General features: G+C 42.3%; 2 protein-coding genes and 1 long non-coding RNA gene across 8 annotated transcripts in view; 2 read left to right on the forward strand and 1 right to left on the reverse strand.

The window, feature by feature from the left end:
• Positions 1–2,601, forward strand: part of LOC128917048 (uncharacterized) — an 11,223-nt gene extending 8,622 nt beyond the window's left edge. The window contains exons 3-4 of the long non-coding RNA XR_008469155.1: positions 146–203; positions 2,470–2,601. This is a non-coding gene — a long non-coding RNA (uncharacterized LOC128917048). The remainder of the gene's footprint in view (positions 1–145; positions 204–2,469) is intronic.
• The window catches only part of KLHL22 (kelch like family member 22), a 17,889-nt gene extending 2,581 nt beyond the window's left edge, over positions 1–15,308 (reverse strand). The window contains exons 1-5 of one of the 3 annotated variants that reach the window (XM_054219568.1): positions 15,054–15,308; positions 5,623–5,875; positions 4,542–4,707; positions 2,595–3,313; positions 1,264–1,456 (exon numbers count right to left, since the gene is read on the reverse strand). In XM_054219568.1, coding sequence (XP_054075543.1) covers positions 1,264–1,456; positions 2,595–3,313; positions 4,542–4,707; positions 5,623–5,849 — 1,305 coding nt within the window. In that variant the 5' untranslated portion in view covers positions 5,850–5,875; positions 15,054–15,308. Of the gene's footprint in view, positions 1–1,263; positions 1,457–2,594; positions 3,314–4,541; positions 4,708–5,622; positions 5,893–15,053 lie in introns of all 3 variants that reach the window. The other 2 variants (XM_054219567.1, XM_054219569.1) reach the window with 2 other exon arrangements.
• Positions 15,309–15,407: 99 nt separating this feature from the next.
• MED15 (mediator complex subunit 15) overlaps positions 15,408–27,562 on the forward strand; it is a 30,025-nt gene continuing 17,870 nt past the window's right edge. For 2 of the 4 annotated variants that reach the window (XM_054219562.1, XM_054219565.1), the window contains exons 1-7: positions 15,410–15,596; positions 22,101–22,188; positions 23,379–23,430; positions 23,892–23,921; positions 25,122–25,337; positions 25,902–26,164; positions 26,984–27,367. In XM_054219562.1, the coding sequence (XP_054075537.1) occupies positions 15,529–15,596; positions 22,101–22,188; positions 23,379–23,430; positions 23,892–23,921; positions 25,122–25,337; positions 25,902–26,164; positions 26,984–27,367 (1,101 nt within the window). In that variant the 5' untranslated portion in view covers positions 15,410–15,528. Of the gene's footprint in view, positions 15,597–22,100; positions 22,189–23,378; positions 23,431–23,891; positions 23,922–25,121; positions 25,338–25,901; positions 26,165–26,983; positions 27,368–27,562 lie in introns of all 4 variants that reach the window. The other 2 variants (XM_054219564.1, XM_054219563.1) reach the window with 2 other exon arrangements.

Consider the following 27,562-nt stretch of genomic DNA (forward strand, 5'->3'; position numbering starts at 1 on the left):
ATTCCTTTCTAGGTGATTATGCTATAAGTGTGAATTTCTGAATGAAATACAGTAGAATTTCTAAAACTTCCAGAACTGTCGTGGGTTCTTATTCTTTTTTGTTCCTTGATTAGAAGATCATTCATACTATTACTTTTCTCCCTAGTCTACTTGGAAGCCTTTCTGTTGGAGATTATTCTTATGCAAGCAGTGTTATCAAGAAGGTAAGATTTCCTACTTGGAACTCAATTGGATCTTAAGGCTTTTCTCAGCATTGACACACATTTATTGTTTGTGACCTCATGCAAGCTGTTTATCCTCTGCATCCCTTTTGTAAAATGGCAGTAATATTCATATTTTTAATGTGTCTTGAGATTCTTGATTAAGAGGCATTATGAAATCACAAATATTATTTTGTGCTGGTCACTTGACTGAACGCTTTTAAAAGGTGTAGTAGAAATCAACATAGTTTCTGGAAAGGAAACTCAGGATTTTAGTTTTCTTCCCGAACCAAGATTCATCAAGCAGTTGTTTGTATTTATCTTACTCCTTTGCAACACTTTTAACTTGAAAATGGAAATTCTTGCCTTTTTTAACAGTATTAGAACAAACTTTTCCACTCATAACCCCAATTCCCATGTCACTACACTATTTTCTCGTTCCTGGGGTCGCAACTGCTAGTTTGGCAATTGCTGTTCTAGAAGGATAAATGGTACTGATGACAAAAGATAGCTATTACTCACATATTTCAAATGAGTAATGGTCTTACGTTAGCTGACTGAGATGTGATTCTGCATCACATCAGCTATTGTCACTGGAACTTCTTACCCAATCTCAGTTCTGTGTGCAGGAACTAAGTAGGCTATAGAAACTGATGTACCTTCTTACTGAGCCATTATCTCTTCTGATCAGGAGTAAAGCATGTTGTCAGGACTGTAAATGAGAAGCTTGTACTACTGTGGCTCATAGTTTACCTGCCTAGGAGAAATGGGAACTTCCTGTTCCCAGAGGTTTTGCTCAATTTTAAATGGTTTTAAGGATTAACATGATAAAGGTGCAGGGGAAAACAACAGGAAAACAGGGAAAAATAAGCATTTAACCTCAAAATGGAATTTACATATATTATTATTCTCCTTTCTTGATATTCATTTATCCCATATGCAGAGGCTACTTTTTCCCATCTGAATATCAGCAAATTAAAAGCTACACGTGAGAAAAGCATCTAAAAAGATGAAACAGGAATTGGGGAACTGTAGTAGTGTGTGTGGCTAATGCGCTCCTTACCTCCTTCTTCAGAGGTGTCACATATTCCCAAGTGTTGCTTTTAGGGTCATACCTCTCCACTTCCCTCAGGTCTTCATGGTAATCGCGGCCTGCGACGGCATATATATAGTTGTCCACAACACAAACACTGAGGTCGGCATGCTCTTGCTGTAGGGACTGGATCTGGAACCATTTGTTGTGTCGCGGGTCATACCTTGTAAAAGAATGGGATCAAAGAAGGTTATTTGTACAGCCACAGAATCATTGCTGGAATACCAGACAGCACCACAGATGTGGGTTACTGTACTGTCTTTGGCTGAAATTGAGCTCAGCTGTAAGTGGAGTGAAATCTGGCCTTGTCAGCATTTTATTATTAGCAGAGTTGTTTTATTCTATTTTTAGAAGATGTATTTTAGCTGATATAATCATGCTATAAAAGCCTAGGTTTTCCATTATCTTATACACTGCTGTCAGGTTATACATCAAAGTCTCTGCTTGCACAAAGCCATTCTACGAAGTAAAAGAGTCTAAAAATAGCACAAAGACTGAATCTGGATCTTCAAGAAGCCAAGAAGGGCATAAATATGTGTATTTTCCTCAAATATCTGCTGCCCAAAGTGAACCTCATGATGAATTTTCAGGTCAAAATATCTATCTGGTCTGGAAATTTTCGCTACAGAGAAAACTGGTTGTGAAGTGAAACTACACATGACAAAATAAGGGCAACTCAGCTAAAACTAGTAAAAACAACCACAATATAAAGACAAAAGGGTTTGTATTTGTTTTTGCAATGTAATGGGCATTAAGATCTAAAATTGATCCTTCCTCCTGCGCTTTTCCCTGGCACAGAAGCATATAAGGGGACCCTGGAATACTGCTATTGTGCACACAAATTCTTGATAATCAACCAGTAAAAGCATTTTATTTAAAAATCCTTTTTGTCAGCTAAATCCCTTTGTATTGGGACCAAAACTACACACAGAAGACTTCTTGAAAATTCTAGCTTCAGAGCATCTAGAAAATCTAGGGTTCTAGGGACCCCCAGTCCATTATTGCTTCCCATGCCTTTAATACTTGCCCCCTCCAACAAGGCAGAAAGGCAGCACATGTAATACTCTTGAATGAGTAGCTGTTTCTACCCTGTCAGGCTTGGCTTTGTCCCATAAGCACTGCTGTAAGCTTCCTGTTACTATCAGGCTCATTTCTTTATTTCTTGTTTTCTTTCAGTGAGGCTGCTGCTCCGTTCCTAATCTTTTGGCTGGCAAGCATGCAGAGTGCGCTATTGGCTTACTGACTCAGAGATGGGCAACAGGGTGGTAATAAAAACAATAGCAGGATTATCCTTATCTTACCTCCAACACCTTGACTCTGCTCGAAAACCACTTACATTGTTGTCTCCACCAATTAAATACACAAAATTATTGAGAACAGCGATCCCCTGGTTGGACATTCTGGGAGCTAGTGCAGCTGTAAAATGCCTCCACTCTCCCAACAAGGGGTTCAGATACTTGGCTTGATCACTGAGGACAATGGATGGAGTAGAATGCATCCCTCCAAATCCCACTACACACTGGAACTCTGATCTCAGCTGTGTCTGGGAGCTCTGAAGAATTGGCTGAAGACATTCATTCTTGTGGTACATTAATGCATCTGCAACTGTATCTTTTAAAGGACATGGATTTAATTTGTCATGAAGCCTTTGCAGGATCTGGGGTTCCATCAGAGGAAAACGAACTGTCTCAAGTAGCTTAAGGGGCTCCATCAGGGAGACCTGATCTGTCTCCAGTTGCTCTGGAGAATAATGATAAAAAAGTGCCCCTTCATAAACTTCAAACTCATAGTTAACCTCCAAACGGTTGCTGCTGAGAAGGGAGTAGACCTTCTGCAAGGGCAGCTGTCGGTACACTTGTGTCCTTGAGAAAGCTGCAAAGTTCTTCAAAATGTAGGAGTCCAGTTGATCACTCAAATGTCTCAAGTCATAATGGTCAGCTAGTCTGTACACGTCGAGGATGTTCTCTTCATCTACCCAGGACATGAGAAAATCACAACAGAACTTAATGACTTCTGGAATCTGCAAGAGAGAGATATTTTTCATTCCCGACACTACTTGCCTCCCACTCAGGAGACAGGTGACAGAAGCTTGGGATGACTGTAAGAAAGTTGTCCACAAGATGACTGCTCTCCTCACAGCCTGATCACCATGTTCACTGGCACCCAATTCACCTTTCTCCAGAGAAAAAGAACAACTCAACATGGGTATGTAGATGAATATAATATAGATCTTCTAGCCACATCATACTGCAAGCCTATGAATTTGGCTTCAGGTGCAGCAGCAGTGTGTCTTCCAAGACACATGGGACACCAAACAGCCAGGCTGCCTGCTTTGTTAGCATAGCACCAAGCTGCAGGCTGCCTGGGAGGCAGTCATGTAAACAGAAGGCATGAAGCACATGGTGAAAGCCAGGTTTTTGCATCCACTCTGTAATTGTTCTTTCAGAGCACTATAGACATACTGTATCAAAGACTGTATCTCTAGCAAATATATCTGTATCATTCAAGAGCACAGGAAGCCATTTGAAAGGAAAATTAATATTTACTGTTGTCTTCTGAATATGATTTGAAGTTGTATCTAGCAGGAGGGACTACTGGCAAATAACTAACTGCTGTCCAAGAGCCCCTCTGCTAATAAGGTGGTGCTAAGCGTGTAGAAAGCAACCAAAGCAAGCACCCAGAAAGTTCAAGATTTAGTACCAAAGCCTTGTGCAGCAATTAGCTGTAGGGGAAATTTGAGAAAAAAATCTTGTCTTAAAGGCACATGAACTCTGCACTTAGTGCAGAAACCACAGTGATAGGTTTTCCTGTAGTGATGGGGCCGGAGGAGATTATGTACCTGTGGACTCAATCTGGGGAAGTTCTTGGCAGGCTTGAGCAGCACAGCAATTTCTGAGCAGCAAGCCCTGTCCGTTACCATAGGCCAGAGGTATTCTATTCTAGGGAAGCTGTCATAAGCAGATCACTGTAAATGAGTGCTGTATAAAACAGTCCTCTAGCTGAAATGGTAAATTTTTATAAGTAATAAAAGCATTGGCACAAATGAGGTATGCATGCACTCATTCATTGTTCCTACCCTTCCGTAGTTAGTTCCAGTGGATACAGCATCTCAAAGAAATTCTTCTCATCTGACCCATGCTCTTTTTCACCCCCTAACCCTCCACTTAACTAGATATCTGTATCTTCTCTTTCTTTCATTGTTGCTTTTGCTTCTTGCTTCTTTTTTGTCACATCTCCCAGTACCTCACCTGAAGCTGACAGGCTGCGGCTAAGGTTTCCTGTACACTGTTCACACTGAGTTCCAGCTCAGAAGTGTAAATGAAGTTCAAGATTTTACACATTGCATTGTAGGAGATGCCATGAATATGGACTTCTTCTTGTTCCATCTCTCTCAGTCCTCCTGCAAACATTCCTCTGTAAAAAAGACAATGGCACATGCTATGGCAGATTTGCATTGAAGCTATATTCAGTTTGCTTATATTATGTTGTCCTGGGAACATAAAAAATATTCAGAAAGATAAAATCCTAGCCAGACTCTTTTATGGGATTACCTCTTCTTTAAGCCAAGGATAGAAAGAGCACAGGCCTTTAGGACCTAAGAAAAAAACACTCTTCATTGTGCAGGAAAACAGTAGGGGGCATCTGAAAGGTGTGATTCACAGCTGAAGGACTTAAGTACAGATCCAGTACATATGGATAGTCAATGGGCAGAGGCAGATACTCTGGGTGTGGGGCAAGACGAAAAACAGAGGAACTTGGGACTGTAGGAATTTTTTCTAAGCTAGAGCAGTTCTTCCTCCAGTTAGAAATTTGGCTTGATTGCCTTGAGATTTGTTTGTTTGCTCTATGAAAATAAAGTCAGTTCAAGAAACTGCTAGTCAAATTGACCAGGGAGTGCCTGATTTAATGGACAGTGAGTCACACTACAGGCATGTAACAGAGGAGTGACCCACTTCCAGTGTCTTTTTGTGTATTATGAGGTGATCACCACAATGGACAAAGTCTTACAATGCTAAGGATATGTTAAAAGCCACCCAGACTGCATTTATGCAGAAGACACCTGTTCAGATAGTCTCGTCTCTTTATATACCTCCAAGTACCACACGCAGTGAATTTAGTGGAGGTAAGCTCAATGTGCAGGAACAAGAGCTTTATTTCTGTAGAGACATAACAGAGAGATGAATAAAGCCATACTTAGTATTTTGAAACACATTCAGCTCCATCTTACAGGTCTAATTTTACATCCAGAAGAAGTGCGCCAAGACAGAAGATTTGGATGATTTGGGTAACATTCAGACACATGCTTGTTACTGCTGTACTGAAGTGTACCTGAAATAGTCACAGGATGCAGCTAGAAGTATGCGATGAGCCTCAATAGGTTTCTCTTCCACTACCAGAACTACATCGAAGAGGATGCTGCTGTCTCGGAGAGATACCAAGCCACTGAGCAAGGCCTGAGAGTGCTCTGCACTGCGGTATGTGTTGCTGGTGCGCTGCTGAAGGGAGGGCTCGAGTTGAGCTTTGTGTGGCTGAGTCAGCTCCTGATCCTCCGCCATCCCAGGCAGAAATGCTCAGCCACCAGCTGTAGCAGAATGAAATCTGTGAGACAACAGAATCAGCAAAGGTTTGTACCTTTTGCTTTATGAATGGTCCTCTGGCCCCTGCCTGTCACAGTTAATAAATCAAACCAACTCTTCAGTCAATGGAGAGACGGTTCCACCCTGAAAAAATTACTCTGAATGATGACACTGGAAATACACAGGTGTATGTCAGCACACCAAACTGGCAGAACATGGTTTTTCAAGCAAATATTCTGACTCTTGGGTTTTCAGTCTAAGAGTCAGAGTATGTAGCATGTAGGAATATTTTTTTTCTTAGCAAGAGTTTAACTTCCCAACCCATTACCAGAACCTAGTTCCCTTTGCATTTCTGCATAATTTATAACAAAGAACAAGACTGACATAATTTTTGCCAAATTCCAAGTTGCCTAATATCCTCTGATAACTTTGCTGCAATATAAACTGCACTTTCACTCCTTCTCTTGATATTTTACCCCAGAATCCGAAAGCTCTCATCTCTCCCTGTCTCGTTTTTCATTTTCCTTAGCTGAGCACATTTCCATTTATCATTCTATAAAATACTATATGAAACTGTGGGCTTCAAAATGAGTTTCTTTGTTGTGACAACTTCAAGCTAGCACGCACAACTGCTTTTCACTTCGCTATGATTCCCTGCAGAGAGACGGTATTTCCTCCAGTGTAGGCACTGTAGAGGGCTATCCTGTAACTTTTTCTAGGGCTGCCATTGACGCTGTAGGAAAGTCCCCTCTGGCACATGGGGAAACACCTGTAAAAAGCTAGCTGGAAGTGATTGTATTTCATGTCTATGGTTAAGCTCTCAAAATCTCATGAGTCCTCTTCTACCATCCTGTAATTTACCCTTTCTATTGTCTTTGAAGAATGTCAGACGTTGTAGCAGTTAGAGCTCATAGACTCTATCCAGTTGTCGGAGCGCATTAAAAAAAACCACATTAGCAAAAGGAAATAACTTAGCTGATATGGCTGCTTAAGACACAGTTATGCAGCCTGGGAAATAGCTTAGTGGCACAAGGAATAGTCACAAGGGGTTATCAGCAGTCAGAGAAGCAAAAGCAGAACAAACCCAGCAAATCCAAACAAAGAATAAGGAAAAGGAACCACTGTTTAATTGTACCAGCCATAGACAGTGAACGCAGCATTGGAAATCTCTCAAAGTACCGCAAGGTATTCTGTGTATGGTCAGTGAAGAAGGAGCTATCTGGATATCACCAAGAAATATGAAAATGTTTATTTTTCTGCCTGAGACAAGTTACCCTACGCTGTCCAAAACAAAAGGAAGCTAGGTGACATTGCATGGTAAATGGGATGGAAAAAAACCTGAAAAAGCATATTAATGGTTGTCTGTTCTTTGCCAGAAAAACGAAGACAACCAGCTCAGAAGAGGAGCTCTGATGAGACAGCCTTCTAGGGAGCACATTCAAGTTGATTATACAGAGGAAACTATCCATCATCAGCTGAGGAGATGAGTAATGGATTATTTTTCGTGATAGCTAGATGCTTTCCTAGAACTAAGATGACTGCTTGTGAAGCAGACAAAACATTACTGTATCATTTGATTTGCTCCTGGGGAATATTAAAAGTGATGGATTGAGGCAAGGGAGATAATATATTAAGAAAGGCAAGTGAAGGAGTGTTACTAGATGTTGATCAGAAATTTCACATTTCACTAGAAGGAAATAAACGTACCAAAACCAAACTAGAGTGAGATATGGTCCAAATGAGGAACAGATTCAGATAAACCATGGTTTAATGTGGTTAACACTCCAGAGTTAATGTGGTTAATGCCCCAAAAAAGGCTGCATCTTTTCAGCTATTTAGAGAGCTATATGAAAAGAAGTCTCTATGAAAATAAAATCATTGCATCAAAAAGCAGAAGTAAATGTAACAAATGAACTATTTTCTGAATTCAAAGACTTTTGTTGGGTAGTGGAAACAGCGTGGCCTTTGATACAGTCTTACAGCATGTCATATCTTGTAGACATTGGTGAAAGAGAGACTAGGGAGAAATAAGTGAGATATATTAAACTACACGGGCCATTGAACCTGTGTAACAACTGTTAGCAAAGAACTGTATTGTAGGAGAAGTGGCTTCCTGAGAGAGAGGTACGTGCAGAGTAGAGTGGGGAACCTGTATAATCACGACAAGCCTTTATTTAAATCTACCTTTAATTAGTATAACTGTGGACAGTTACTATTCAGAATACATTCTGTATCCAAATAATCTTAAAAAGGAATAGAAAGGGGGTGAAGCTTTCAGCAAGTAATGCCCCTAGGCGGATCCTATCTTACAAATATGGTAACTAGAACCAGGAAGATCAAATAGTATTATGAAAGAGAGTAAATTTAAAAAAAATCAGAAATAATTAGAGATTCTGAAGGCTGTATGAACATTAGTATCTACAGGACTTTCAGTGACAAATGGGGCTGTCTTGGACATCTGTAGGGAGTTAATCTCTCTGCTAGTTCTACTGGACATGGATTTGAATTATCCCACAACTGTTAGCAATAGCTGAACAAGCTGGCCCTTTTAGCAGACCTGTGGTAAACCCAGTGTGGTCAAACATAGATGCTGGGACTACAGCTGAAGTATGTTTGAAGAAGTATGAAGAAGTTTGACCATCCTCCACAGCTGATTTTTGGCTAGTCAACAGCTGAGCCAACAGGTATTTTGCTATGCTCTATTTTATGAATTTTGGCAGTCCCTACTTCTTGTTCTCAACTTCTGCTCCTGGATTGTATCTTGGCTATCACTAGTGGGCTGGACTGTCCTCAGGGTGGTCACTCATGCATGTATATCAACACAAGAGCTGTCTTGTGTGTTTGGAGCACAGAGACACTATGATATGGAAATTCAACACTGTAGCTATCGATGAGTATTTTGCCATCTGTATTTATCAGCTGCCAACCAGTTAGCTGCATGTTGAATACCAATGTTGCTGTGGAAAAAGCGTAGAATACTACTGAGCAGGTACAGTGTACATGGTCTAAAACTTGCCAGCACCCATGAGCTCTTTTTGTACACAGATACATGAAGTTTCTTAATTACGGTGGCTACTCTGAGAACCTATATCCTGGTGTGTGTTTCTCCCTGTTCTCCTAAATCAGGCTTCAAGGCTCGTAAATAACTATGAATGCCTATTATTATAGTTTTAACCAGTGGTAACACACTTCTTTAGAAAAATTCTCACTGCTTATTTTTATGAATTCTTGCCTACTTATAAAATTAAAGGTAAGCATTTATGGTTTTAATCTATGATGTCTGACTGGCATAGGTGGTTAAGTCCTCTTTAAGCCAAAAGCTAAGGAAAGTCTCTTAACTCATACCTAGGTACTCTCAGGAGCTGGTAGACAAGACAAGACAAGGCAGGCGTTGGGGGTGGCCAGCAAGATTCACTTAGCTGATTACTGACTGTCCTCAGCTTTGTAATAGCTGTACAAGGAGCAGCTGGGGCTGGATGGGTAGGAAGTTACAACGAGTAGCTGTTGAATCAGGGTTAGTGGAGTTGTGTTGTGGGCTTCTTTGAAAGAAGTGTGGTGGTTTTGGCATTGAAGTTTTCCGGATTAAATGCAGAGTGCTTGGTGAGTTTAGCGTATCTCTCTGGATGTTGTTCTAAATGCTGACTACAAATTTGCTGTGGAGTGATATTGGTGTTGGCACAGCACCTTGCTTCTTGGGCTGTGTGGTCTAACTTTGACCTTTCTCCTGTGTCCTTTGTGCCTTTGTTACTGTCTGGTACCCCAAACAGTAGAAGTGTGCTATTTTATGTGTGGTGTACCAGATGGGTGGGGGGGAATGACTGTTAATGTACCTAGGAATTGTTATGCCTTCTAAGTGTCCATCAATCTTAAAAATAGCAAGGAACTTTATTGAATAAACTCTGTATATTTTTAGCTGAAAATAATTTAACCCCATCTCCTCAAACTTCTATTGTGCTTAATCTTTATTGTCCTTTAAAAAAACAAAAGCTAAATGTAGTACAAGTGGTACAGCTCTGAATGGAGAGACAGAACAGGTTTGTTCAGCTTCTTGCATGCTGCGGAAAACCTTCTGTTTACTCTTTTTCCTTCCTGACCACTTAGAAACTCTGCTGCTGGCTTTTAAGGCTTGAGATGCTATTTTCACAGACTGGCATATCTGTCCCTGTAGATGAAGGAGTTGTAGGCAGGCCCTTGTTAGCTAATGTAAATGCACAGTCCTTTGAACCATGCAGCTAAGTTCCCTCAGTCCTGAGCCTCTCTACCAGAAGGGGGCTTGGAGGATGTTATTGAGGCCTCTCTGTTCTCTTGCTTCTCTTACTGAGAAACTTGCTCTATGACTGAGCCAAGTTCCTAGAAATCTAAGTAATACTTCTCCCCCCCACCCGGCCTTGTGCGTGTTTTTCTTTGATGGTCAGCTGTTAACAATGGGATTCAGTGGCCGAGTATTGCAGGACTGACCCTAAGGTGGAAGAGACAAGGAACTCCTTCTGTTCACTCAGTTTCTTTAACAGTAGCAAAGATAAGAAGTATCGTCTTATGTGCTGTGGGATGTTGCCTTCAGAAATAAGGTAAGGCAAGTCCTTGTTCTAACTGCGTTGAAATTGCAGAGAAAATCAGACTAGAGATTTTCTTAGCTGGCTGCACAAGGTACTTGAGACTGAAGTTATGTATGTTTGCGTTTATCTTTTAGAGGACATGGGTTAATGTTGTGATTAATTTTAGGGTATTACAATTGAGTGTCCAGTATGTTAAGAGGAAGAAGGCGGTCAGTAATTGTATGTGCATTTCTATAGGCAATGCTAATGTAGGAAGACCTGCACTGTTTGGTCACTTCACATCAAGGAGTTAAAACAACAAAACAAACAAATCCCCCATAAACAGCAAAACCCTCAGACAAGAGGGTTGTAGAGGGCAGAAAGACAAGACTGCTCTTTTTCAATAGACTGAAATTTTCTGTGTTGTGTATTTGGATTCCATTTAGGAACTGTGAGAAAGCAGCCATGCCTTGCAATGATAGACAGGGAGGGAGTATGAAGGATATCTAATATTTCCTTCTATTCTCTGTACTACATTCAAGGTTTAGTGTGGTCTTTTCTAATAAGCTATGAACACAGTGGAAGCTATGGCATCAGTGGCTTGATGATAGCTCAGTGTGATTGTCTTGTATTCAACCTCCATTGCCACAACATGCTTCTGCAGATTACTTGTACGAAAAAGTGCAAGTCTTAGTGAGGTTTCTGACTGTTCAACTATCTGTACATGAAAAGAGTTGTGGTTCATTTTTTTAACAAAATCCCTCCTCTAATCAATGACAGAATACTTGCTTTCACAGCAAAGGTATGTGGTTTATGACTGAGGAAACCTCCTGGGACTGGGCACTGGGACAGGAGGAATGGACTGTGGCTTGATCATTCAAATGGCAAAACAGCAAGAGACTGGTATGCTGGCTTGCTCTTGTGCTCACTGAAAATTCTCATCCTTTTAAGAACACAGGGTATAGGAATGGAATAGCTGAACTAGAAGGGGGAAAGGAAAAGTTAAAGGCATGGTAAAATAGATGTGGTGGAAGAGAATGCAGTGTCTGTACTACCTAAGTTTTTAAGTGCAGAGCAACTGTTACATGAAGGTGTTTGTGTGGTGCTCCAGTAAAGAACATTCTGGGGAGTGGGAATTCATATGGCTTACAGCATGGCTTCCTGAGGTCGAGAACGGACTCCTGCTTCCCTGAGAAATATATCTGTGTTGTACCTGGGAGCGCTTCCCAGCAGCTGGGTCAGGGCACATGTCCTGGATGCATCCTGCTGCCATTATAGATATACTCAGCCTTTATCGTCTTTGGAGATATGCTGTGCACTGATCCTGTGCTTTAAACATAGTGTAGATAATTTACAGTGCTGAAGTCTGTTATTGGTGTTGCACGGTATGATACCTAGACAACTATTCACCCCTTCTACGACTAGCATCTATGTCATACACTGATGCTTACTATCATCAGTGATGACAGCCTTGATTCTCTACTATAGAGAAATGGCTGGATACAGGAAGGATTACCGAAGTTAGTTTCTATGGAAACTCAGACATTTTTGTATTGAAGAGCTCATGGCTGTCAGTTACATCTCTACAAAGATGTGTTTTATGCAGATAGTGATATTTTCTTGTGCATCAGCTGTGCCCAAAATAAACTAGAGCTTGCTGGTGTCGGGTATCCAAATCTGTTTAGCTTACTGCCATATGGACAGGTGGTTCAAGCTTGGTGGGGAGCCCATGCTTTCTTAGAATTGTGGAATAATTTAGGCTAGAAAGAAACTTGGGAGGTCTCTAGTCCAATCTCCTGCTCGAAGCAGGGAAATCTTCAAAATTGGGTCAGGATGCTGAGAGCTTTGTCTAGTCAAGTGCAGAATCTCTAACCTTGTCAATAATAGGAAAACTGACTGCTTAACCATCAAATTTGTTTTCTTCTTTATCCTGTCTGAATTTCTTTTCCTGCAATTTGTGACATTTGCCCCTCATCTTTGGCACTGTGCTCCACAAAAGAAGAGTTTGGCTCTACATTTCCCTGTACTCATTAGAGAGCTTAAAAAATGGCAACTGGCTCTTCCCTTAGCCTTTTCTTCTCTGGATTGAACAAACCCAGCCTTCTTGCCTTACATGTGCTTGTATCTCCTTGTACATGCTCCTGCCCTCTATGGTGGTCCTCCACTGAACTCACAGGTTTGTCTTTCAGCATGGACCTCAAAGTTGGGCAGGGTATTCAGGTTTTGTGGACTTATAAGTGCTGAACAGAGTGGGAAATAATAATTTCCCATTACCCCAATTTCCCAGTTTCTTGCTAACACAGCCCAGTATGAAGCTGGCCCCTACTGGAGGAATCATATTCAGCTTTGCTCATCAGGACCCTCAGGCTCTCTTCTTGTAAAGCTGACTTCTAGCCAGGCTTGTCTCCAACCTGCTCTGATATATGGAGCCATGCATGCACCCAGATGCATGACTTTGCTTTTGCTATTGAAATTTATGTGGTTCCTCTTAGTCCATTCTTAAAGCTTGCTCAGTTGCAGCTCTGTTCTCTCTTGCAGGCCAGCTTCTTCGTAGCTTTTTTCTAATACAGAGCAACCACTATGGCGTGCTGATTGTGATCCAAATACATTAGGCCCTTAAAAGTCTTAGTGCATTGAAGGATGTTTAAAATCTGTGCCCTAAGGCTTCCCACACCTTCATCTCTCCCTAGGGAGCAACAAGAACTAGGATCTAAGCCAGGCTTCAGATGAAAGCCTGACATGAAGACAAGATACAAGACTAGAGCAGGATGCTAGTTTATGCTGACTCTCAGGGGTTGCAAATGCAAATAGGCAGAACCTGGCCACATACCAGAATTTTAACAGGGCAGAGGGCAGGCAAACAAATAGATCAACTAGTCTGGGAGTGCGCAGAATGGGGAGGCAGCTGGGTGCCTGCCAAAATACTGCAGAAAACAGATGTGATGCCACAAACAATGTAAACTGAAAGGCAAAACTATTCATTCTAACTACAGTGCAAATACTGGCATAATTCACTAACTATACCATAATTTGTAATGGGCCCTTGTAAGACTCTGCTACATAAGAGACAACTGAGTACACCATTAGGTGTAGACAAGACTTTAAGCCAGTTTCATGCTTTTTGAAGAAAAAACAAAGAGAAGAGGGGTGAAGGAAAAGCAGAAGCTTTTCTCAGCAGTGCTTCTTTCAGAATTATGCCTCTATGCATTCACAACCGTGCAAAAAAAATTAAAATCTTCTTCCTGAAATACCACTTCACTTTAGGAACCTTCTACAAATAGGGGAAACAACCCAAACAGCTCCTTTGACCGAGGTCCCCACAAAAAGAAAGAAACAAAGACAGACATCTGATAGTATACAATATCTCAACATTAGTTTTGAATGCTCATCAAGTGATGAGATGCTTTTGATAGGTCTATACACACCATCTTTCTTTAAGTCACTAATGGAAATACGCAAGCACATCACTCTGGGCTGAACTTCTGAGCCACTTTCAGTTTCTAGCACTAGCAGTGTACTTGAAGTGAGGGCATAGTTTGGAAAACAGCTTTTGCAAACTATGCTGTCTCACAAACTTTGGCATTCGTTCCTTTCAGAAGCAAACACCAGTTGTGTTTGTTTTTCCAAGCCTATTAGAAGTTATTTCTAGAGCACAGAGAGAATAAAACATCTCATATTTAATATGTATATGACAAAACTCCCATGAAATGTATCTATGTTTAAATACACAAAAAAAATCTTTTTCCCATGAACAGTAGCATAACCTACAGAGTATGAGCTTTCTAACTTGAATCATTTTGCCTTATCTATGAGTAACTTGCAACTTACCCAAATTCATAAATTGTAAAGTTTTCTGTAGAGTGTTTTTGGGAGGTGGCCTGTGGCCCAAATGTTACCAAGAAATTGTAATATGGAAGAATCGTCATGTTGTCATCCCCCTCCCTGTAACTGATACATTTTCCCATCAGGAACAGGGAATGAGCAGTGTTCTCTGCAGGGGATGGGACATCATTAAAAGAGACAGCCCGACTGCAGGCTAACCCTGTGACGAAGAAGTGAAAGCCATTCAAACATGCTTATGGTTTTACTTTCCCTTCCCCTGCTGAAAATGCCTTTGCAGGCCCTGAAACCCGGTACCCCCCGCCCCCGGCTCATCCCGCCCCCCGTGCGGGCAGCCCGGGCAGCTTTGCGCAGGGACGGAGGTCTCGGCGTCGGCCTCGCCAGGCCAGTCCTCAGGGGCTCCGTGCAGGCAGCAGGGCCTTGGCTGCTGGGGCGGCCCCCGTAGCTTCGTGCGGGCGGCAGGGCCTCGGCAAGGGGCGGCCCTGGCCGGCAGTGGGGCCGGCAGACCGAGCGCCGGTACCCGCCGCGCTGCCCCCAGACCCGCTCTGGCCGTCGCACCCGGCAACCCCTCGCCCGTGTCCCTCCCGCCCGCCGGCGCCCCTTGGTTTCCCCGCGGGGGGACACCGCCTCACCCGCTCGGGCCTCGTCCCGCCGAGCCGGGACAGGCTCTCGCCGGCTGCCCTAGTACTCGCTCTGTCCCCAGCGGGAACAGGTAACGCCGGGGCCGGCTGCGGGGTACCGCCTCCCCGGGAGCGGCGGGCGGCCCAGCGCTCCCTCTCCCCCCTCCGCCGCCGTCCCAGCCACCTACCGAGAGCGGCGGCGGCTTCCGCCTTCATATGCGACCCGGAAACGGCGGCGACGGCGCGTGACACGCCCGCCCGGCGAGGGCGGGGCGGCAGCGGCCGGAACCGGGGCGGGCGGCGGGGGCGAGAGCCCCCAGCGTCACCCGGGCACCCGCCAGCCCATGGGGCCCCGGCGGCGCAGTGGTGACCCTGAGCAGGGTGTGCCCGGTCGTGCGGCGGGGCCTGGGGCTGCGGGCGGCGGCACCGCGGCGGTGCCGGCGCAGCAGGTGGGGTGCCCAGGGCGGGACTACGTTTACCAGCGGGCCCCGCGCCGGCGGGCACCTCTCGCGAGAGTTGGTGGGTCTCCGCGCCGGGACTCCATTTCCCCCAAGCCTTCAGCGCACCGGAAGTGGGTGCGCGACGCTTCCGCGGTGGCGTGCGGAGAGGCGGCGGCGGGGAGCGCGGCGGTAGCGGCGGGCGGCGCTCGCGGTGGAGGCAGGGATGGACGTGACCGGGCCCGAGACCGACTGGCGCAGCACCAACTTCCGTCAGAAGCTCGTCAGCCAGATGTGAGTGCGGGCTGCGGCCTCAGCGCGAAGTAGGCCTCAGGCGGGCCTTCGCTGCTGCTAGAGGGGATTCGGTGGCTCCTGCTGCCCCCGGGGCCGCCCGCGCCCGGGTGGACGCGTCCCACGCGTCTTCGCTCCTCTGCGAGTCCTTCCTGGTCCTCCTCTTGCTGCCCGGGTTTGTCCGTGATCCCCGGTGTTTCCTCTCCCCCGGGCCCTTTCGCCGTCCCCTGGTGAGGGGGCCTCGTTAGCAGGACTTGCTCAGACCCTGTGCGGGGGTAGCCGGGCCTGTTCTTTGACTTCATTTCTCCGCACCGCCTTCCCTTTCGCTTCCCTCTTCCCCAGGAATACTGGCTTCTCGTCCGGCTTGACAGCATCTGCTTTAGGGTCGATTCTGGCAGTGCCCATAGTGTTGCCAACTTTGACATATTCTGTCCTATGAAACTCACTGTTGCGATCTTGCATCTCACTTTTTTAGGGCAAAAATGAAATAAAAAATGTCGGTGACTTAATTTTTTTGTTATTTTGGACAGGGATTTACTTTAGCAAGCATACTCGTAATTGGTATCTATCTGGTGCTTAAAAGGCTGTTAAAAAAAGCTCAGCTTGTTGCCTTGTCAGTTGTTTATGAAACAATCACTTTACTTGAACGACTTTGCTGCTACGCATGCTTTTTCTATTTTATGGAAGGCTCTTTTACCCTACAAAAGATGGTTATTACAGAAGTGAAAGCACTGTTCAGTGCTTCTGAAGTAACATTGAAATCCTTATTTATGTTTGTGTGAAAAGCTCGATTTTGCCTTGTTGCGTATGAGAATCAATATTTAAAAACGGGCTGTCTTTTTTTTTTAAATGATACATAAACAGTATGCTGTTTGACTGCAGGTGGTTTTACTGCCTAGCTGTAGGCTTAAGGTGCTGTCTCAGAATTAAACTGTTATGGTATTCATTAAAGAAATACAATCGTGTGTCTGTCAAAGCCGTGCAAACTTTCTTGGTGCTCGGAACTGATGTTTTACTTTCTAAACTTTCTGCAAGGTTATTCATGTTGTTAGATTAGTCCCTTGCTTTTTCTTCTCCTCCTCTTCGACTCTTTCATGAAAACAGGTAAACTAAAGTGCCCTCAAATGGTGTGTAACTTTGAAGAAATAAATATGAGTAAGCAGATACAAACCTTAACACAATAAACCTTTGGTTTTGTGTTTGACCTGCAAACTGTAACTGCTTTATTCTCTCTGAGCAGGAAACGCTGCTGATAAATGTTTCAATGGAAGCATACAGCAAGAGATTAAAAAATTACTACTACTGACTAATAAAATCTTTAAGGTTAATGCCATATGAAGAGATGACAGTAATCCTAAACTTTTTATTCTTGCTGTGTAAAAGTAGAAATAAAATGTCCTCAGTTTGTTGTCTTTTACATATGTGCGCAGATGTCTGTATATAACCTGTGTGCTTTTTGTTACAGATGTATTGACACAGTCTTTTTTTTTTTTTTTTTTAAGATTGTGTCTGTAAGTGATATTTCTTCCTTGCACTCCATCCAGTTTTATAGTATATATCGTGTGTTTGTATTCACTATCTTGTTTAAAAAGCAAACAAACCTGTTACTGGGTAAGTGTACAATGACTGCAGTGGATTTTTTTTTTTTTAAAGTGATTAATATGTGCTAGATATCAGAAAACAATTTGGCTTGGCTTCATGTTGGTACTTGGAATAAAGTGAAGCTAGCCAGAAGTAGAGTTTATAATAGATAGGTTTATTGAATAATAAATGGAAGCAATATATTGCCTAAAAAGACTGGAGTTCTGTATGCAACGAATTTTTATTTATTTCCATGAGCTTCCAGTTTTACCATTAGTGAGGTTTACGTAGGAGGTAGAAGAGGGAGGTAATTAAAATAAATATCTGGTGAATCATCTGAAAGTTTTCTTAATTTGTGGGAAGGTTGTTCCTAACAGTTACGAAAATACCCTTTCTTATATGTATATATATCTTCCAGTTCATCCTGCAAGTAACAAGTGATATTTGTCAAGATAAATATTAGCACTTGGTCTTAAAAGTTAAGTTAAACATGCACATAACTCATTTTGAGTGCCTTGTTATAGCTTCTGGATACAGAAGTCTTAACGTGTTGCTATTTCACCCTTGGGTTTCCTTTACAACACTGACTGTAAGTTTGGGGTTTTTTTATGGTTTGGGTTTTTTTTTTTTGGTGTTAGGTTCTTGTGTGACTGCAGGTCCAAGCAGGACTTTCATACTGTTGCTAGATGAGCTCAGATGACTGAGGCCAGGGAGCACCTTTGGCTTGTCCCAGGTTGTTCTAGGAGACAGCGGTGATGTAGGAGTGTGACTATATACTTGTGCTTACCTTTATTCTGGCCCTTATAGGGAGCAGACACATACTGGTGCTTCGGGAGTCTCCTTTCTAAAGGCCATTCCTTAATATGTTTTTAAATGTTGGTATTGCCTAAAGGACAAATCTGAACTGGGTTGTGTGGTAGGAAACTCAGTATGCAGTTGAGTACAGTTCCTGCCCCAAGCTACTTCTAGGCTATGTTAAAAGGGAATCGTGTTGAGTGAAGAAAAGGGATGTAACTTAAGTTGTGTGATGGTCCATTAGTTTTGTGTTCAGTTTTTCACTTGAAGTTTTGATATGTATATTCTCACTTAAGATTGAATAGGTTCAATAGGATAATGGTTCAGCTAGATGAGAAGAAGAGCATGCGTGAACAGACATAAGGATGGGAATGTGGAGAGCACATGAAAGGAGGTAGAGGTGGAGACCAAGGAACAAGCAGGCAGGAGATGAGTGGATCAGCTAAAGTTGTTTTGTTAGGTTTTTTCGGTTTTTTTTTGTGGGAGGGTTTGATAAAAGGAAGATCATCTGCATTGCTGCACTCCCTGACACACTTTGCAAAACCAGTTCATAAAGCAGCCTTAATTTTATATTCCAGCTCAGGTTGTCTGATGACAATTCAGGCTCAAAAGGCCAAGGCGGCAGATGTTTCTCCCTTCCTGGGACTGTAGATAGTGAGGGATGAGTTTTATAAATGCTTACTTTGACACAACTATGAACTGAAGAAGCTACTGCCTCTGCAGTACCTCTTCATTGCAAGTGTTTGGGTTGCCATGCAGTCACCCTGTTGGGGAAATGTCTCAAAGTTAAAAATAACTCAGAAAAAGTGGTTATTTTAAACCTTGGTTGTTCTTCACTACTGCTGATGGTGCAGCCACACAGACATAACTTGGCAGGGGCAGCTTCTTACCTAGACACCTCCACTGGAGGATATCACTTGTGCTGGAGGATGTGCTTGTGAAGCTATGAAGAGGTGATGATGTGTGTAGAGGGAAGGGGTTTGTTTTTTTTTACCCCTGCAGAATTGGAGAGAAAGGTAATGGTAGAACAAGGCTTTAGGGAGGCTGGATGGTCCTTTGCTTCCCTCTCTGTAGCTGAAGGTGGTGTTCTGGGGACCAAGGCCCTTCAGGTCTTTATGTGTTCTGTCAAGCAAATGTGAATAAGTAATACGGATGATTCTGCTTTGGGTCTTCTGCTAGTCTGTGTTGTTACGTGAGTATTGCAGCGTTGAGGTTTGGTATTGATGAAACTTGTTACGTCCAATCTGTCACTAACAGCAATGTTGTGTGGGACAGCATCATGTGCACAAAATCAAGTAGTGAAATCTTAATATATTTGTTGATGTTTACTTGGAGGTTTTTAAACCTTGTAATATGGATAGATGTGGCTAAGGGCCTATCAGCACACACCCCCGCCCCCATTGTTTTAAGCAGGAGAGGTTTGTTGAACTGATTGTTATAGTGATGAAATAGTCCATTTCATGAAGGAGCATTTGGTGATGCTTAATGTGGTATTGGCTCTGTAACTCATTGCCTTTTTGTTTCATTGGAACGACTGATTCGTGCAGTTGTGGTGTGAACTGGATGGGGAAGCTGGGATAGTTTTGAAGGAGAACGTGTTTTGCCAGATTTTTTTCAACTAGACCAGCTGGCCTGAGTGAGAGGTTGCACATTGTTGGGCTGGAAACAAGATTCTTCGAAATGGACGAGGAATTCCTGAAGCTGATGTTGGTCTTGAATGCTTCATCTTGTGAAGCCACAGCTTTGAGTGTTCTGCATGAAATGAAAAAGGCAGAGTTTTAGCCCACATCTCATGATGTGTTTAGTAAGTGCTTATGAGGCAGACGAAGGTTGAATTGGCTGGTACCATCTAGTTTTCATAGTTTTGTTGAGTTTTGTGTTCTGCAAGGATACGATACATTATTTGGTATCCTTAAGTCTATGTTAAAGCTATGACTTTTTTTTTTAGTGACTTTCCCAGTCTTTTAGCATAAATATTTATATATTGATTGCAGATGAATATGTGAACGAAGAACAAGTTGTATGTTTTGTTTTTTTTTTTTTTTTCTTCCTCCTAGTCTAAACCTGTATTGGAATGTTAACAGATGTGACATGGAGTGCTTGGAGTGTCATTATTGGTAATGCAGATGTAGCCATTATAAAATGTCTTTCATGTTGTGTAACATCAAAAGGAAAGGGTAGCTACATATAAAAGTAGTTAACTTCTTTGTTGTGTTTGTTTCCTAAGTTCTTGATACCACATTGATCACTGTCTGTATGACATCCGCTCAGTACTACCTACATGTTACATCCTTTACTTCCCTCTGCATAATCTTTTTCCTGTTTTCTGCCTGCTTAGTTCTTGGTGCTCTCCAAAGGAGAGGCATTGTCATTGTACTATGGGACTGAGAAGTCAAGGAGGATTCAGAGAGTAGCGTGGACTTAGAGGCAGCCTTTCTGAAAGGGAAAGCACTGAAAAAGGGAGGTGTCAAAAAAGAAGTGGATATAGCTTCTTCCTCTGCAGCAGCGCTTCTATATGAGCAGCTCACCTTAAAGCTAGTTATTCTGTATTATGTTTGGATTCTGATTCAGTTTTCATTCTGAATAAATAGCATTTTTTTTGTGTCTACCATACCACATGAGCAAGCTACCATGAGACAGCCTTGCAGCAGGTAGCTACATTCTACTGTCTTGTACTTTGCAGGCTACAACAGGTTAGCTGTATGCTGCTAGTTTGCAAGGTAAGGGTGCGAGTTGTGGCAGCCTAAGCTCCTGCATTTTAAGGCTATAGCATCTGCTCTTCTCACTTCTGTGACTGTGTTACTGAGTTAATTCAGGAAGCTGAACCAGCTTACTGCTCATACAAGCGCCGTTCCTGCTGCATGGGAGGTGGTAGAAGTTCAGGGGGAAGAAAAGGGTAGTCCCCCTTCAGACTGGCCAAAACTTTCAGGGATCGCTACCCTGACAGGCATTTAGTGTAGGGTAGCTGCTCGTGCAACAGCAGTTACTGAGAAATAAGTTGCTGAGATGTTAATTACAAGGTGAAAGTATTTCCTGGTAACTTGTTTGTGGAATTTAGACTGTAGCTTCTAGGCTGCTTTAAAACAGAACAGGTTTTGCAGTGAAGTGAAATGTTTCCAAGAATGAGAGTGCCCAGAGGATTTGAATAGGGCTGTTCACCTGACTGAACTCCTCGGTTTAGGACATCTTTATCTTGTTGCATGTTTCACAGTTGAATTGCTTGCTACTTTTTCATGAACTGAGAATACCCCTTGTTTTCCACCCATATCCTTAGCAATGTGTGGTTTTCTGTGTGTTTGGTTTTTGGTTTTGGTTTTTTTCTTGCCTTTTCATCTTGCATGTTCAGTATCCCCGAGCAGAGGGCAAATCTAGATCCAATTTACTAGAGGTGTGATGGAGGACTCGTCATGGGACAGCAAGTCCCTGTGATTCTGGCTGGTAAATGGGAAAGTACAGTAAGGGAATTGAAGGCTTTTTATTACCAAACCTGTAATTTTTCTCCCCTCAACTTTTCATCAACAGGGCCTTCTTTTCCTCTTATTGCTTCACCTGCTGCTTTCATGTCGGTTATCCACTCCCTCACTGCACCTCTGCTCTTCTCTGCCCCTGATCAATGCTTCCACTCATTTTCTCGCTCATTGGTCAAACCTCTATGACTTTAGGCATTTATTTTTTTTTTTTTTAAATTCTTCCACCTTATGTTTAGAGGATTCTTTTGAAAATGCCTGAAGCTAAGCAGGCTGAAGCCCGTTGTTTGCCAAACATGGGTTACATAATTCCTGTCATTCAGCTTTCCTCAAATGAACAGGTCCTGGTATTTTGTCAAAATAATACATCAGTAGGTAAAATGATGACTTGCTTAGCAGTTACTCTTGAATTTCTGCAAAGAAGATTTGTGTTGCCTTTTAGAAATTAGTTGGCTTTTTTCTCCATCATTTGAAGAAATTTTGAAGGGTGGCAATTTTAAGTAATATATGTAGTGGTGTTGTGGGGTTTTTAATGTTTGTTTGTTTTTAAATCTATAAATGAGAGAGGGGTAAAAGGCAGTTTTACAGACCTTCCTAACTACAGAAGTTGTTTTCTGATGTCCTCAATTAATACCCAGCCTTGTTTTTTCCTCTTGTTTTGCAGTGATGATGCTATGAGGAAGGCTGGTGTTGCCCATAATAAATCCAGCAAAGATATGGAGAGTCATGTATTTATGAAGGCCAAAACAAGGGTAAAGTACCTCTATTTGTTTCCAGAAGTTACTGGAGTATCAAAAGAAATTTGGAACAACCCGCAGAAACAGAAAACTCAATGCATTTAGTTATCTGTTTCTGTTTAAGAGTACATAGTTATGCAAAATTTTTAATTTGTATGTGCTACTTTTACCCTGAGGGGAAGTGAGGTGTTTTCCATCCAATATATGCATCAAACTGGACTTCAGTCCAAGATATCTGCAACACTTAATGCGTATGTGGGACCACACTTAATTCTTATCCAAAGACTTGGGTGTAGTGAATTGCATACAATTTCCTTTATCTACAGTGTGGCACCATTCCTTATGACCAGTTTGGTGTCAGGAGAGACTAAGATATCAATGAAAAGGCTGTGTCAGGAGTAAGACCAAGGGAAGTGCTGTGGTCTCTGTGAAAGTCTGGTTATCAGGTACAACTCTAGACTCTACCCAAATGTAAACTTCTTTCCTGGAGCAGTGTTATAAGAAACTGTATACTGTTGCTGTCTCCAAATTAGCCAATTCTGAGATAAAACTTCTCTTGGTCAAAGTTTTGTAATGATGATGTCACAAACTTATGTCATCCTCACTGGTGAGTTGGTGTTTCATGGGCAGGAAGGCTGTCTCAGCCCTGTGCAGTTTCTCTTACACATTATGAAGCGCGCTAATAAAATGCTGCAAAGAATATTTGTCTTTCTGCTTCTGATGCTTCTATCATATGTTAGTCTTTAAAGTTGTTAACTTGTAGTTGTAATACTAACTTAACTTAAAAAAAGTTCTTGTAGTATGAATGTGACATAGTTGAAGAACTGAAGTCAGTCAGTGTACCATGTAAGCAGGTTCAATCCTTAAAAAAGGAATTAGAGTGGATAAGAAGTGGAAAATGGATGTATTGGTTTATAATTATGTTCACATATTGTGATCCTGGTATTGTAACTGTCATGAAAGTTCTTTCCAGTGAACTTTGTGGTTTCCTGGCCTTCTTGTACCATCAACCGCAATGACCTATTAATAAGAATATTGTCGTTCAGTTAATGAACAGGCTGTTCCTTGCAAGAGAACTCCTCTGAAAAGCCCACAGCCATTGTAAAGTAAATATGTTATGTTGAGGAAGAATACTGAAGAACCAGAAAGTCAGGGTTGCAATGTTTTTATTTCCTATACTAAAATACTAATTTTTTCACCTTTAGGAAGAATATCTTTCTCTTGTGGCCAGACTTATTATCCATTTTCGAGATATTCGTAAGTAATTGTTTCGGTTTGGCTTTTTCTTTTCCCCCCTCAGTAATGGGATTGCTCATCCCATCCTCCCAAAAAAGTAAATTTTAGGGTTTGTGCGTATGGTTCTGCATGTGACAAGTTGCTTTAAAATATTTTTCCTGTAATATACATGCCTATTTCTAAGTAGTGTTTCTTTTACACATCTGTCAATAATTGAAAAGTGTTTGAGAAATTATTTAAGCTTACTACTTTTTCCACCTTCCTAATTTTTTCCTGTATTTTTGCTTTCTTAACATTGTTTATGTAGCATTCTGGTTACCAAATTGGCTTAGATTAATGTGTTTTGTTAGAACTATAGTAGACTGATTTTTAAAATTTTTTAAATTATTATGTAAATGTATTTCTTGTAGAGAATATATCAGAAGGGCTAAATTTACACATGACAAGATTAACAAAGGCAATTAATTATTCTTCCTTTGCAGACAATAAGAAATCTCAAGCCTCAGTCAGTGGTAAGAGCTCCTTTTTTTTTTTTTTTTTGCCCCCCCCGTTTCGTTTCTAAATAGAATAGCTTAGAAATCAGGGCTGTGGTGTACTAAGGATAAGAAGGCTGTGGATTCCCTAGCTGGAATACTAAATGCTGATGGAGGAGACAAAAGGTGGCATGGTAGTCTTGGAGTTGTTCAGTGATGCGGGTGACAGGCTTGGACAGTCCTTTGTATGTAACGCAGGAGACTTGTTTGTTTCCCTGTTTGTACTTTTGTTAGCTCACGGCCTTAAGGTTCTTGAAAGAACAGGAGTTCTGCTGAGCAGTCCAGGTTTCTTCTTGTTACCAGCTTTGGGTTCCTCATTGTGTTGCAGCAGAGGTACACGTGTTTGTTGGGTGTATGCACTCTGCCATATGACTGAGGTTAAATCTGATCATGCCTTCTGCCTCAGTGATAATTCTTACAGCTGTGTATGTTAGGAACATAGTATGATCCTTTATTTTTATCCCTCTGTAGGCTAAATATGCAATGTCTGTGATTGATTAACATCCAGCCTAGACACTTGGAAATTATTTTATAAAGTATTAAGAAAGACGGGATGTTGCGTTCTTTACCTGATTAATATTGCTTTGCGCCCCATATTGTGTTTTGCCCTCTTGAATTGCCATTCCTTTGTTGACTTCTCTTTTCTGAGTGCCCAGGATTCAGATTATGACAATTGTCTTGAAAGGCACTGATTTTATCCACTGCATAATAAACTTGATGTTATGGGGGAACTGTGTAGCAAAGTACTTCCTCTGGTCTGAGCACTGCTTCTCCATGTTGACCTCAGGAGGAACAGGCTAATTGGATCCACAGTGGAGTCTTGATTTTTGAGGTTACGAGCTGTATATCCTCATGGAATTTTCTTGGCAGCTGGTTTTGACTTGCATATAAATTCAGAGGTGGCTAATAAGTTCCTTTTCTCTAATATATTTAGAATCTATTTGGAACTTTGCCAATCTGAAGCAATTGAAATAATCTCCACTCTGTTTACAGAGCGGCAGAGATGTGCGAGAAGCTTCTTGTGGTCTTACAGGCAGAGCAGTGAATGCTATATTCTCGGGGTGTTGCATCTAGTCATGGTCTGAAGCTGACAGATCAGAGAGTGGATGATGGAGAACAGAGGATTTTGGGGAGGCAATTGCATGGCTGGCTGCATATTGGTAACTATTTTCTTTGTAGATCCAATGAATGCCCTGCAGAATCTAACTGGGGGTCCCCCAGCAGGGGCGCCTGGAATGGGCATGGCTTCCCGAGCTCAAGGAGCACCGATGAGTGGGATGAGTGGCCTTGGTCCAATGGGACAACAGATGAGTCTTCCAGGGCAGCAGCAGCCTCCTGGAACCTCGGGAATGGCCCCTCATGGTATGCCTGGTGTCTCTACAGCTACTCAGCCGAGTAAGTGCTTGGTTTGCTTTAACCACTGAAATTGTTAGATCAGCTTTTCAGTACATAAATCTTTTCCACAAGGAAGGGGTGCTGAAGAGATTTCATGCTTCTGGCTAAATCAGCCAAGTGAACTGCAGGAAGAATTGATTTCAAATACTGCTACCTAATGGGATAAATGTATTCCAGTCTAGCTGTCGTATGAGAAAATGCTTCGTTCATCCTACAAGATGTCAACATCAGAACTTTGCTTTTGTAGAGCTCACCCATGTTTTCTAAGGGTATGGTGCTTCCTGCTGGTGACCTCTATGTATATTTCCTCCTGCACATTTTTACATTCTTTACCTAGGTTGCTGACTCAATATAGGCAGTGAGAATTAACGGCTGGTAGTAGGAAGTGTCATTAATTCTGCTGCTAATGTGCCTCATCCATTTGGGGAAGGAAAAGTATATGCTGCTAACAAATAACATTAATGTACTTTAGGGATTATCTTCAATTATTATGAGTTATACTGGGTAACAGTCTCTCGCACTGTTCGGGTCTCATGTTTTAAGTAGAGTCTACCTTCTTTTTAGCCCAACTTCAGCTTCAGCAGATAGCTCAGCAGCAGCAGCAGCAGCAACAACAATTCCAGCAGCAGCAGGTGGCTTTGCAGCAGCAGCAATTCCAAGCCCAGCAGTCAGCCATGCAACAACAGTTTCAGGTCCAGCAGCAGCAGGCGGCAGCAGCTGCAGCGGCCCAGCAGCAGCAGCAGCAACAGCAGCAGTTGCAAGCCGTCCAGCAGCAGCAACAGCACATGCTGAAACTGCAGATGCAGCAGCAGCAAAACCAACAGCAGGTGATGACAAACAACTACAATGGCAATTGAGGTGATCTGTGGTCAGTTACTTGTCAAGTAAGGCTTGGCTTGCGTGGAAGTACTTAACATCAGCTCTGCCAGTTATTAATGCGTTTCCACTTTAGGGTAGGACTTCAGTTTAGACTGGCAAGTTAATTGGCAATAATATATTACATTCCTAGAGGAAAGGCTTAACAGTCATTTGGTTGCTTTCTTCTGTCATAGCAATAGACAACTAAAACCTTTGTTTCTTTGTCTACTTTAATAGTAGATATTAAAGATACTAAAGATGTCTTTAAATGTATCTGATAAATATCAGGGTAGTCTTTCATTCTAAGAAAACGGATGTGGGAAGGAACCAAAAGCACTCTAGAAATAGTGGCTGTTTTGTTGTTGTGTGAATTACACATTGCCACTTTAAAAAAAAGTATCATCCTTAGGCATAAAAGCAGAAGAGGAAACTTCAGCTGTCATGTTTTAGTGCAGTTTCTGGTAAATAGTGGTGCTGATGCAGGCTGCTTACATTTGAAGAAGTGCTTTTGAGCCCATTTGTACAGGGGAAGCTGATGGACTTCATCTTTGCTTTTGAGAACTGTTTTAGTAGCAAGACAAGCTTGTAATATTGAAACCATGGGACGTGTGCTATGTAGAGTTGAGATATATGAAAAGTGAGTGGATAAAAAGTTTGGGCTTTCCCTTTGGGCTTAAAACCTCAGGCTGGTGTACTAGGATTCTCTTTGCTCTTGGTTTATGCTATAAAAATAAGGCTGCTATCGCGTTGCTGGAAGCTTTAGCTATCTGGCTTTTCCTGCTTTTCAGATGCAACAGCAGCAGCAGCAGCAGCAACTACAGCGAATTGCCCAAATGCAGCAGCTGCAGGCAGCACAGGCTATGCAGGCACAACAGCAGCAGCAACAGCAGCAGCAGCAACAACAGCAACAAATACCACAACAACAGATACAGCAACAGCCACCTCAACAAGTAATGCAACAGCAGATGCAACAGATGCAACAGCAACAACAGCAGCAGCAACAGCAGCAGCAACAACAGCAGCAGGTTGCTCAGGCACAACAGTCTCAGCTGCCACCACAATCCCAGCCTCAACCTCAGCCCATGGTATCTCAGCCACAGGCAATCTCAGGACAAATTCCTAGTCAGGTTATGCCTGTTACTCTTACGCCCCAGCAATTAAAAGCAATGCAGGTAAGGGCTAGTGACCAGCTGATTGTTGGTTCATTATGATACTCTAGAGAAATAATAAAACCATTTATGAAGCTAGTATTTAAAAATAATTTCTTGTCTTACTCTTGAATGGACAAGAAAAAAAAAGAAAAAGAAACAAACTCTGGTTAAAGGAAATATCACCTCCATGATGTTTGCTGTTCTAGGACATGAGCA

This window comes from Rissa tridactyla, chromosome 13, assembly GCF_028500815.1.
Source record: "Rissa tridactyla isolate bRisTri1 chromosome 13, bRisTri1.patW.cur.20221130, whole genome shotgun sequence".
Classification (NCBI taxonomy): Eukaryota; Metazoa; Chordata; class Aves; order Charadriiformes; family Laridae; genus Rissa; species Rissa tridactyla.